General features: G+C 38.4%; 1 protein-coding gene across 1 annotated transcript in view; it reads right to left on the reverse strand.

The window, feature by feature from the left end:
• Positions 1-12,719, reverse strand: part of LOC150005126 (collagen alpha-4(VI) chain-like) — a 116,704-nt gene that overhangs the window by 64,376 nt on the left and 39,609 nt on the right. The window contains exons 13-16 of the mRNA XM_090283009.1: positions 11,554-11,625; positions 10,465-10,491; positions 10,187-10,231; positions 194-247 (exon numbers count right to left, since the gene is read on the reverse strand). Coding sequence (XP_090139135.1) covers positions 194-247; positions 10,187-10,231; positions 10,465-10,491; positions 11,554-11,625 — 198 coding nt within the window. The remainder of the gene's footprint in view (positions 1-193; positions 248-10,186; positions 10,232-10,464; positions 10,492-11,553; positions 11,626-12,719) is intronic.

Raw genomic sequence — 12,719 nt, forward strand, 5'->3', positions numbered from 1 at the left:
GTTTTAAAGCACAAAAAACTAAGTAGCGTGGTTTACATTATTCATTTCACTATCAGCAGAGCCAAGCCTTAAGTTACAGGTTCCAAACAGTCATCTAGTATTCATTGTCCTTTAATACCTGAAATTTAAAAATAAACTGCCAAGGCCAGTATAACCAGTAGAAATATGAGAGAGAAATGTCCTCTTATTTTACCTGATTTCCCCTATTTCCTTTTTCTCCAAACAATCCTGGGATTCCACGATTACCCTAGAAAAATAAATATACAAAAAAAATTTTACATTAATTACATCAGAAATTATTTTCACATAGTTTCACATTCTAGCCATTCTACTTCTCAGTATGTAACAGACTAGATGATACTCTGAACAATCCCCCTTTTGAAAAACAATATAAAATTCCAGATAACCAATTTAAAATTTTTATATATATTAAAGCGCTGATAAAGAAAAAGAGAAATCTTTAAAGTTCAGAATAAAGAGAAAGCAGGAATCAACAGAAGTTATAGCAATTGGCTGCCCTAAGGACTCTGATCACGCAGTGTGACTGTGGGATGAAAAGCCGCAAGCTGATCATTTATTTTATTTTATTTTTGTTTGTTTGTTTTTAATTTTTTTATTTATTGATTTTTTTATTGTTGACACTGTTCAGATGTCCCCCACTTTCCCCCTCCACCCAGCCCCTGCCACACACTGGGGTCTGTATCCACGGGCTATGCATATATACTATACATATATGTTCTTTGGCTAATCTCTTTCAGTCTCTACCACCACCCTCTCCTCTGAGATCTGTCAGCCTGTTCCATGTATCCATGACCCTGATTTTATTTTGTTTGTCAGTTTATTTTGTTCATTAGATTCCACATATGAGTAAGGTCATATGGTATTTGTCTTTCTCTGAGTGGCTTATTTAACTTAGCATAATAATCTCCAGGTCCATCCATGCTGTTGCAAAGGTAAGAGTTCCTTCTTTTTTATAGTCATGTAGTATTCCATTATGTAAATGTATTACCTTTTTGATCCACTCATCTACTGATGGGCACTTGGGCTGTTTCCAGATCTTGTCTATTGTAAATAATGCTGCTATGAACATAGGGGTGCATATATTTTTTCTGATTGGTGATTCAGGATGGGAGGATATATTTGCCAATGATACATCTGATAAGGGGTTAATTTCCAAAATACATAATGAACTTATATGACTCAACACTAGGAAGACAAAAATCCAATTAAAAAATGGACAAAGGACCTGAACAGATACTTCTCCAAGGAGAACATACAGAGGGCCCATAGGCATATGAAAGAATGCTCGACATCACCAGCCATCAGAGAGATGCATATTAAAACCATAATGAGGTACCACCTCACACTGATCAGAATGGCCATCATTAACAAATCAACAAACAAGTGGTCACGGGGATGCAGAGAAATGCAAACTGGTGCAGCCACTATGGAAAACAGCATGGAATTTCCTCAGAAAACTAAAAATGGAACTGCCATTTGCCCCAGCATTCCCACTTCTGGGAATACATCCTGATCATTTATTTTAAAGTGGTCCTAGGAAGGAAGAAGATGGCAGAGGAGTTAGGGGAGGCTGCATTTTCAGCTCCCGAAACCCGTCTGCAGTTTGGGCTAATTGCAGACAGAACATCTCAGTGAGCAGCTGGACACTGGCAGGAGTCGAGCCAAGGCACTGCTGGATTAGAGAAAATCCATCTGGGAACAACCTGTTTAGTGAGGATAGCGGAGGAAAAGGGGACTAAACGAGATTCCTGACTGGGGCGGCTGCCCAAGCTGCGGCTGGAAGTACACAAAGGCTTTTTGGCGACCACAGGCTACCCCAGAGAGGAGTTGGGAGGAGAGCGGATCTCTGCCCGCTGGCAGAGACGGGACTCGACCAAGTAGCATTGGCTCTGAAGGACAGGAGACAGCGTGCTCCCGGGCAAGTGAGAACATAACTCTCCTTTATATTTTTCTCTAGTGGACGGTGGAGAGGGGAGGAAAGTTTGGGGGTGGTAGGCCGTTCTTGAGGAACGCAGGCGCAGAGGCGTGCTCACCCACTCCCCAACCCTACCCTTGGGTCCCAGGGGCGCGTATAGGGAAGTGCTCTCATTCACTGGCCCAGGTGCACGGGGCAGTGAGTCCAGACGTCCCTTGGACACTCCCCAATGGACATAAGATCAGTGCCCCAACGGGCACAGGGAGGGCCCACTGAACATGCAGAGGACCGTGCGCAGATACCCCTAGACAGCTCCCGTGGGCGCCAGGCCCCAGGCCAGAAAGCAGACCACTAGCGCAGGCTCTGTTCGTGCCCACCCAGACGGGTGAGGGAAGGCGGGCGGCTGCAGCACAGGAACAGCGGGCGGCAGCGACTCACAGAGGCTCACTTCCACTGAGCACTAGTGTCCGGGGCCCCGCCCTAAGAGCCGAGAGACCAACTCCCGGAGCTCGGCTCAGCGGGACTAAGGGCACGGGCACGCGAGCGCGAAAACACCTCAGCCCGGGGATAATAGGCGCTAATCGCAGGGCAAGCTATCAGGCCACCTGTGCGTGCAGGGACGCGCACGCGGGGACACCTCGGATGGCTCCAGCGGGCAACAAGGGAGCGTGCTATGCCGGCAACCACGGGCGCGCGCCATTGCGGCAACCGGGGGCGCACACCAGTGCTGCAAGAAACAAGAACCTCTGAACCGCCACACTAGACCAGCTGCAGACACAGAAAAAGAAGGCGACACACCAAGGCTAAAACGGAGTAAAAACATCCCTTTTTTTTTCACTTTTTTTTCTCTCTTTCTTCTTCTTTCTTTTCTTTCTTTCTTTCTTTCTTTCTTTCTTTCTTCTTTTTTCTTGGGATATTATTTTTTTTATTTATTTTTTCTTCTTTTTTCTTTCTTCTTTCTTTCTTCTTTCTTTCTTCTTTCTTTTCTCTCTTTCTTTCTTTCTTCTTTTCTTTCTTCTCTTTTTGTTGGTTTTTTTTCTCTTCCAAAAGAAAAACAAACTTTATCTCTAACATGTTGCATATAACCTCTCCTCCTCATCTTTTCTCTTCAATCGCTGTTTGTTTGTGTGTCTAGTTTAGCCCACCATCACTCTAAATAATAGAATATAATTACTATATAAACCCAATATAATACAATCCCACTTTCTTACTATATTATGCATTTTTCCATCCTTTTCTTCTATTTTTATTAACATACAATGTAAATATTACCTACTGGCTTGCATAGTCTCAACTATTATTAATCTATCACCCCCTCTATCAAAAATTATATTTTTCCTCCCTAAAAACAACTCTTATCTATTCTTATTATAGTATAAAAGCTCTAATTTCTTTACGTTTATATTAATACGGGCTCATTGGCTGATGATAGCAGGATAGAGGGTGGGGTATATTTTTTGAGGGTGTGGGTCTCCTGCCTGGGCTGTGTGTTTATGTTTTTAACAGCATCTCCACGAAAGAACTCAAGACAAAGTAGATAGAGTGACTCCCAACCAACTAGCCAGAAGGAAGATCCTACCAAAGAACATCTGAAATATAACCAGACAGCATAAACAAACGACATAAAGGGTAACTCAAGAACATCAGGCTCAGGATATCAAAGAGACTGCACCACTGAAACCCCCAGATCTCGCATAAAGAATCTCATACCACAAAGGAGGGAAGTCAAAGCAGATCATCCCCCCCAAAAAAAACAAATAAATAAATAAATAAAAACAAAAAGAATCCAACATAGTAAGATGCAAAAATAACCCCTCAATGAAAAGAGAAGAGGAATCCCCAGAAAGAGAGGTAGATGAAATAGACATAGCCCAAATGTCCGACATGGAATTCAAAACAATGGTGGTAAAGAAGCTCAATATACTCGACATCCTTAAAAACAACTATGACAACCTCCAAGGAAGTTACCAGCAGCTCCAAGAAAGTTACAGGGAACTTGCAGAGAACTACACCAGCATAAAAAAAGACATAGAAACTGTTAACAAGAACCAGGAAGAATTGAAGAATTCAATCTCTGAACTGAAAAACACAGTAGAATCAGTCAAAAGCAGACTAAACGAAGCAGAGGACCGAATTAGTGAGCTAGAAGATAATGTAGAGAAAAACTCCCAGACAATACAGCAAAATGAAAAAAGATTAAAAAAATATGAACAAGATGTAAGGGAATTATAGGATAGCATGAGAAGAAATAATATCAGGATCATCGGAATTAGAGAGGGAGAAGAAAAGGAGCATGGAATTGAAAAACTGATAGGAGAAGAGTGACAGAAAATTTTCCGAACCTGACAAGAGAAAAATTATACAAGTTCAGGAAGCACAGAGAGTTCCAATGAAGAGGAACTCCCAAAAACCCACTTCAAGGCACATCATAATTAAAATGGCAACATTTCAAGACAAAGAGAGAATCCTAAAAGCAGCAAGAGAAAAACAGCAAATAACATACAAGGGAGCTCCGATAAGGCTATCAACTGATTTCTCAACAGAAACATTACAAGCCAGAAGGGAATGGTCAAAAATATTTCAAGCAATGAAAAACAAAGGCCTACAACCAAGAATACTCTACCCAGCAAGGCTCTCATTCAAAATAGAAGGTGAAATAAGGAGTTTCTCAGACAAAGGAAGACTGAAAGAATACATCTCCACCAAACCAGCATTGTAAGAGATGCTAAAGGGTGTGTTCTAAGAAAAAAGAAGAAAAGAACAAGAGAGGAGAGGAAGAGAGGTACAAAGGGCAATGAATAAATGCATGTCAATAATAACCTTAAATGTAAATGGATTAAATGCTCCAATTAAAAGACATAGGGTAATGGAATGGATAAGAAAACAGGACCCACATATTTGCTGTCTACAAGAAACACACCTCAAAACAAAAGATTTACACAGACTGAAAGTAAAGGGATATAAAAAAATCTTCCAAGCAAATGGACCGGAAAAAAAAGCCAGGGTAGCAGTCCTCATATCAGACAAAACGGACTTCAAAGCAAGGGCAATAAAAAGAGACAAAGAAGGACATTTCATAATACTTAAAGGAACAATCCATCAAGAAGATATGACATTGATAAACATATATGCACCCAACATAGGAGCACCCAAATACATAAAGCAAATACTAGAAGACCACAAAAAGGATATTAACAACAACACACTTATAGTAGGGGACTTCAACACTCCATTATCAACAATAGACAGATCATCAAAGCAAAGAAACACCAAGGATATACAGGCATTGAACAACACACTAAACCACATGGACCTAACTGATATATACAGAACTTTCCACCCCAAAGAAGCAAAATATACATTCTTTTCAAATACACATGGGACATTTTCAAAGATAGACCACATGATAGGACACAAAACAAGCCTCAACAAATTCAAGAAAATTGAAATCATATCAAGCATCTTTTCAGATCACAATGCCTTGAAACTAGAAATCAACCTCAGAGAAAAAAAGACACCCAAACTCATGGAGATTGAATAACATGCTATTAAATAATGAATGGATTAACAATGACATCAAAAAAGAAATCAAGAAATTTCTAGAAACTAATGATAATGAGCACACAACAGCCCCAAACCTGTGGGACACAGCAAAAGCAGTCCTGAGAGGGAAGTTCATAGCAATACAGGCATATCTGAAAAGGATAGAAGAATCTCAAATAAAAAACCTAACCATAAAGCTACAAGAACGAGAACAACAATAAGAAACAAAGCCTAGGGCAAGAAGAAGGAACAAAATCATCAAGATCAGGGCAGAACTAAATGACATAGAGACTAAACAAACAATCCAAAAGATCAACAAAACTAGGAGCTGGTTCTTCGAAAAAATCAACAAAATCGACAAGCCTCTAGCCAGTCTAATCAAGAAGAAAAGAGAGAAGACCCAAATAAACAAAATCAGAAATGAAAGAGGAGAAATCACGACTGATACCACAGAAATACGAATGATAGTTAGAAATTACTACAGACAACTGAATGGCAAGAAATTTAACAATCTAGAACAAATGGACAAATTTCTAGAAACATACAACCTTCCAAATCTGAATCAAGAAGAAGTGGAAAGTCTCAACAGACCAATAACAAAGAAGGAAATTGAAACAGTAATCAAAAATCTCCCTGCACACAAAAGCCCTGGACCGGATGGCTTCACAGGCGAATTCTACAAAACATTCAGGGAAGAACTAACTCCTATCCTCCTCAAACTGTTCCAAAAAATCCAAGAAGAGGGGAAAATCTCAAACTCTTTCTATGAAGCCATATCATTCTAATCCCCAAACCAGGTCAAGACACAACAAAGAAAGAAAACTACAGGCCAATATCACTGATGAACATAGATGCTAAAATCCTCAATAAAATATTGGCAAACAGGATCCAGCAATACATCAAAAAGATCATACATCACGATCAAGTGGGCTTCATTCCAAGGATGCAAGGATGGTTTAATATTTGCAAATCAATAAATATAATACATCACCTAAACAAAATGAAAGACAAAAATCATATGATCATATCAATAGATGCAGAAAAAGCATTTGATAAAGTACAACACCCATTTATGATGAAAACACTCAGCAAAATGGGAATAGAGGGAGCATATCTTAACATAATTAAGGCTATATATGAGAAGCCTGAGGCCAACATCATACTCAATGGACAAAAACTGAAAGCATTCCCCCTGAATTCAGGAACTAGACAAGGTTGTCCACTCTCTCCACTCCTATTCAACATAGTGTTGGAAGTCCTAGCCACAGCAATCAGACAAAAGAAAGAAATAAAAGGCATCCAAATTGGGAAAGAGGAAGTAAAACTATCATTATATGCAGATGACATGATAGTATACCTAGAAAATCCTAGAAAATCCACTAAAAGACTACTCGATATAATAAGTGAATTTGGCAAAATCGCAGGGTACAAAATAAATATACAGAAATCTAAGGCATTTCTGTACACCAACAATAAAATAGCAGAGACAGAGACAAAAAAGAAAATACCATTTACTATAGCAACAAGAAAAATAAAGTACCTAGGAGTAAACTTAACCAAAGAGATAAAAGACCTGTACTCTGAAAATTACATAACATTGAAGAAAGAAATTAAGGAAGAAACAAATAAATGGAAGCAAATACCATGTTCTTGGATGGGAAGAATCAACATCATCAAAATGGCCATACTACCCAAAGCAATTTACAGATTCAATGCAATCCCTATTAAAATACCAATGACATATTTCACAGACCTAGAACAAATACTCCATAAATTCATATGGAACCAAAAAAGACCCCGAATAGCTAAAGCAATCTTGAGACAGGAGAACACAGCAGGAGGAATCACAACACCAGATATCAATACTACAAAGCCACTGTAATCAAAACAGTCTGGTACTGGCATAAGAACAGACATATAGATCAGTGGAACAGAATAGAGAGTCCAGAAATAAACCCAGGCCTCTATGGTCAAGTAATATTCGATAAAGGAGGAAGGAACATAAAATGGAGTGAGAAGAGCCTCTTTAACAAATGGTGCTGGGAGAACTGGATAGGGACCTGCAAAAAAATGAAACTAGACCACCAACTTACACCACACACGAGAATAAACTCAAGATGGATCAAAGACTTAAATGTAAGCCGTGACACCATAAAAGTTCTAGAGGAAAACATAGGCAAGAAAATATCAGATATCTCACGTAACAATTTCTTCACAGATACATCTCCTAAAGCAAGAGAAATAAAAGAAAAAATAAACAAATGGGACTACATCAAACTAAAGAGTTTCTGCTCAGCAAAAGAAAACATCAACAAGATGAAAAGGAAACCAACCATATGGGAAAACATATTTGCCAATGATATCACAGACAGGGGACCGATTTCCAAAATATATAAAGAGCTGATACGACTCAACATCAAGAAAACAAACAACCCAATTAAAAAATGGGCAAAGGACCTGAACAAACACTTCTCCGAAGAGGACATAGAGAAGGTCCATAGACACATGAAAAAATGCTCAACATCATTAGCCATCAGGGAGATGCAAATAAAAACCACAATGAGATACCATTTTACACCAGTCAGAATGGCCATCATCAACAAATCAACAAACAACAGGTGCTGGCGAGGATGTGGAGAAACGGGAACCCTACTGCACTGTTGGTGGGAATGCAGACTGGTACAGCCACTATGGAAAACAGTATGGAATTACCTCAAAAGATTAAAAATGGAACTGCTTTTTGAACCAGCGACTCCACTACTAGGATTATAGCAGAAGAATCTTGAAACACCAATTCAAAAGAACCTATGCACCCCTATGTTCATTGCAGCACTGTTTACAATAGCTAAGTGCTGGAAACAACCTAAGTGCCCATCTGTAGATGAGTGGATCAAAAAACTGTGGTACATTTACACAATGGAATACTATGCAGCAGAAAGAAAGAAGGAACTCCTGCCATTTGCAACAACATGGATGGAACTAGAAAAAATTTTGCTTAGTGAAATAAGCCAGGCAAAGAAAGAAAAATACCATATGATATCACCTAATACAGGAAACTAAAGAACAACACAAACAAAAGAACTAAATAGAACAAAGAGCAGAATAGCAGTCAATAGGGGGGAGGGGGGAGGGAGAGAAGGGGGATAAGTAAGGGAAGGGTTTAGTCGAAGAACGTATATAAATGACTCATGGACATGGACAACTGGGAGGGATATGATTGCAGGAGAGGGGGTGGGTTGGGTGGGGGAGAGAAATGGGGAGAAAAGGGGACAACTGTCATTGAAAAACCAAAAAAAAAAATATATATATGTTCATTGCAAAAAGTTGGAAAATAAAAAGTATAAAAAATAAAAAATAAATTAAAAATAAAAATAAAAAAATAAAGTGGTCCTAGGAGGTAGTGCCACCAAGTACATGGCAGAAGCAAACAACCTTCAGCTCAGGCCTTAATCACTTACCACAGATAAATTTCAGTTTAAAAAATATGTGTTTAAATCAAGTCACAACACACATGAGGGAGACACCAGGATGGGGGAACCAGCAGAAACAACAGACAACAAAATCAGACTTGCAATGACTATAGATATTGGAATTATCATATATAGAATATAAAATAAGTATATTTGATAAATTTAAATAATAAAAAAAATGTCTTTTAAAAAAAGACCAAGCAGATTTGAGAAAGAATCAAATAGAACTTCTTGAAGTGAAAATTAAAATAATTTAAATTAAAAACCTAACTGACAGGTGAAAAGGTATATCGAACAAAGAGACATAAGGATTAGTGAATTAGGAACTGAATAAATTATTCAGAATGCAGCACACAAAGGCAAAAAAATAGAAAATATGATAGGTTCAAAAGCATTGAGTATAGAATTAAAAGGTCTCACAAAATTTTAATTAGACTTCCATTAAGAGACAATAGAGAAAATTAAAAGATAAAGATGCCAAAATAATAATTTGCTAAGGATTTTCTAAAACTTACAGAAAGCACAAATGTGCAGATTCAAAAGCCTAATGAGTCTCAAGCAGGATAAATAAAAAAAAATCTACATCTGGACATATCATATTGAAACTGCAGAAAACTAGAAACAAAGGGAAAATGTTAAAGCAGCCTGATATATATTTTTTAAAACAACAATTAGTTTGATGGATAACTTCTTAACAGCAATAATGAAAAATCTAACAGAAGCCAGAACAATATGGATTTACATTCCAAAGTGCTGAAAAAAAATGTTCACCCAATAACTATCTTTTTAAAAAATGGGTAAAATATAGAGATTTTCAGAAAAACAAAAACTAAGGGAGTTCATGAACTTCATTAAAGGAAATTCTAAAAGTTCTGCCATCGGCAAAAGAAACATGACTTTTTCATGTTCTTTTGAAGGCATCAGTAATAATAATAAATATGAAAGTAAAGCTAGATAAGTATTGACTACATACCAGAATAATAACAGTGTGTAATTGATAGAATTTAACAAAAAATGGAAATAAAGTACTGGATAATAATATGTAATACAGGAGACAGCTGGTTAGAGCTAAGGGTCTACCATCCTTCTATTTTGAAGACAAGGGCAAATATATCAATTAACTTTAGACATTGTTGAATGTGTATGTTAAAATGTCTAGACTAATTGTGAAATGTATAAATAGAGAGTATAAATGCCAAACTAGTAGGGGGAAACATAGAATGAGAAACTTTCCTACCTGTTCTCCATCCAAGCCATCAACACCATTCTCACCAGGGTTGCCCTGTGGAGCAAAAAGATGAAGTTAGAGACAAGAGGACCACGGTGTACATGATTATTGCTTTGGTGGTAATTTCCATACTAATTTTTTTTTCCAGTTTTGCTCTTAATACCATCTGACTCATCCCTTCGCCTAAAATTTTAAGCCCCACCTCACTCAAGTAAAGGAAAAGCTCAGTATTTTGTTTCCCAAAGAAACGACTCTCCCATTGAAGAAGAGTAAGGAAAGTCACCTACCGTCTCCCCTGAAAATCCTCGTGCTCCCTAAAGTTAGGAAAAAGTAAAAATAATTGAGCTTGAATTAGATTTTTTAAACATTGTTTCATTTAGAAAACCATATGTATGTCCTCTGGTTTCAAGCAAATGTAATTATTAGACCAAAATGAAGAGTTCTTCTCCTGTGACTGTAATGGACATCACAGCACTGATTACTACCACTTCCCCATGTTTGGGACTTGGGGGAAAAAATTGCACCTTGTAACTCCTCACATAGTAGGGGTGAGCAGGAAACACCAGTGACCTACCACTTATTATAATAGCAATCATTTTCAAACAAAAATGACAATACACTGTCTAGCAGCCATGAGAGGGCTTCTAGGAACAAAAGGACAAATTCATTGAAGAATAACTTGCTAAAATACAGAATACAGTCATTGTGGTCAGAAAAACTATCTATAGAACTCTGAGGTTGTAGAACTTCTTTTTTCTGTCTTTATTAAAGGAGATTCTCTAAACCTGAAGGTTAAAAGACACTGAATGCAACCACTAAGAAGGGATGCCCCACCAATTATCCTCGTTAGTACTGAAAATTTCAGTGTTCTCAAGCTCACCTCCCAACTGCCAGCACTATGACTCTTTTCCTGAGGGTTTTTTCTGGTACTAGGACAGTCCAGAAGTGCTAGGGAATTACTGCCCTCTAGGAGCAACCCTCAACTGGTGCCTGAAAGGATTCAGTGCATGAATACACCAGTTCCCTCACCCCCTGAGTGGGATAACATCGAGTTGTATGTTCAACACTGGCTTCCAGAGTTCCTCAGCAGGACTAAGCTCTGTCTACACTTGGTGGTAATCTAAGTGAGAACACACCTTTTTTAGGCCACCTTCCATCCATGTCTAACTTCTCTACTCTCTACATGTGTTTACTGAGATCTCCCCCTGGTAAACTATTTGCCCTTGAATTCTTTTCTCAGGATCAACTTCTTGGAAACAATCCATCTTAGGAGGAGCCAAGATATCATGTCTATGATGAAGAATTGAGGTTTTCCTCAGACTCAAGGGATGAAACAGAGATACGAGAAGAATTCCACAGTTCGAGGTCACACTCACCTTGGGTCCTCTCACACCTGGGCATCCTCCCTCACCTTTGGGTCCAGGAAAACCTTGGAGACCTCTTTCTCCCTGTGAAATAAAGATGCATGTGGAGACAAGCAACTACCTCTATCAGCACCCAACTGATCCAAACCAACAATAATGACCATAAGAATAATTAAACTATGGTGCAGTCCTTACAATGACCTCTACATCCTCAGAGACCTGATTGGATCACCTGCAAGGCAATCAGAATGTTCATCCTTCAACTACCAATATTGATGACACAAAATCTTAGAAATCTAAATTATCTATAATTTTTATCAATTCAGTCAAGTCACATAGGGAAAGCTTCAGCATTCAAACATAACAGAGGTATGACTGAACATTTCTTTGGGCAGCTAAAACTAAATGGTTTCCTTGTAGTCCCACAAAGAATAAACCACTATCTCTTTCTCTTCTAGGTGAAATCCTGCCCATTCTTAAGCTATAAATCACTTGTCACCTCCTCTTCTGAGAAGTTGTGTGTTGTTTTCATGTTATATTGTTTTCTGCCACATTGTGAGCTTCTTAGCAACAAGGACAATGACTCATTTATTTGTCTCTGGGTTTCCAGTCCTAAGCACAGTGTTTGGCATACAGTATATATATATATATCCAATCAGGATGTAAGGGACAATCTACCTTTGGATATATACCCCAAAGAATTGGAAGCTAGGTCTCACAGAGATACTTACAGAGTCATAGTCATAGCAGCATTATTTGCAATAGCCAAAAGGTAGAAGTTACCCAAGTGTCCATTGACGAATGGATAAACAAAAGTGGCATATACATACAATGGATGTATTAAGTCTTAAAAGGAAGGAGATTCTTCCCTGGCTGGTGTGGCTCAGTGGATTGAGTGATATTCTGCTAACCAAAAGGTTGCTGTTTGGATTCCCAGTCAGGGCATATGCCTGGGTCCAGGCCTCTGGTGCAACCAATCGATGTATCTGTTGCACATCAATGTTTCTCCCCTTCTCTGTCTCCTTCCCTTCCCCTCTCTCTAAGAATAAATAAATAAAATCTTTTAAAAAAGAAAAGAAGGAGATTCTGACACACTACCAGCTAGTGAAATCTTGAGGACATTATGCTAAGTGAAATAATCCGAAAGACACACACTGCTGGATTCTACTTAATGCGGT

The sequence above is a fragment of the Furipterus horrens genome, unplaced genomic scaffold (genome assembly GCF_987537825.1).
Source record: "Furipterus horrens unplaced genomic scaffold, mFurHor1.1.pri manual_scaffold_7, whole genome shotgun sequence".
Lineage (NCBI taxonomy): Eukaryota > Metazoa > Chordata > Mammalia > Chiroptera > Furipteridae > Furipterus > Furipterus horrens.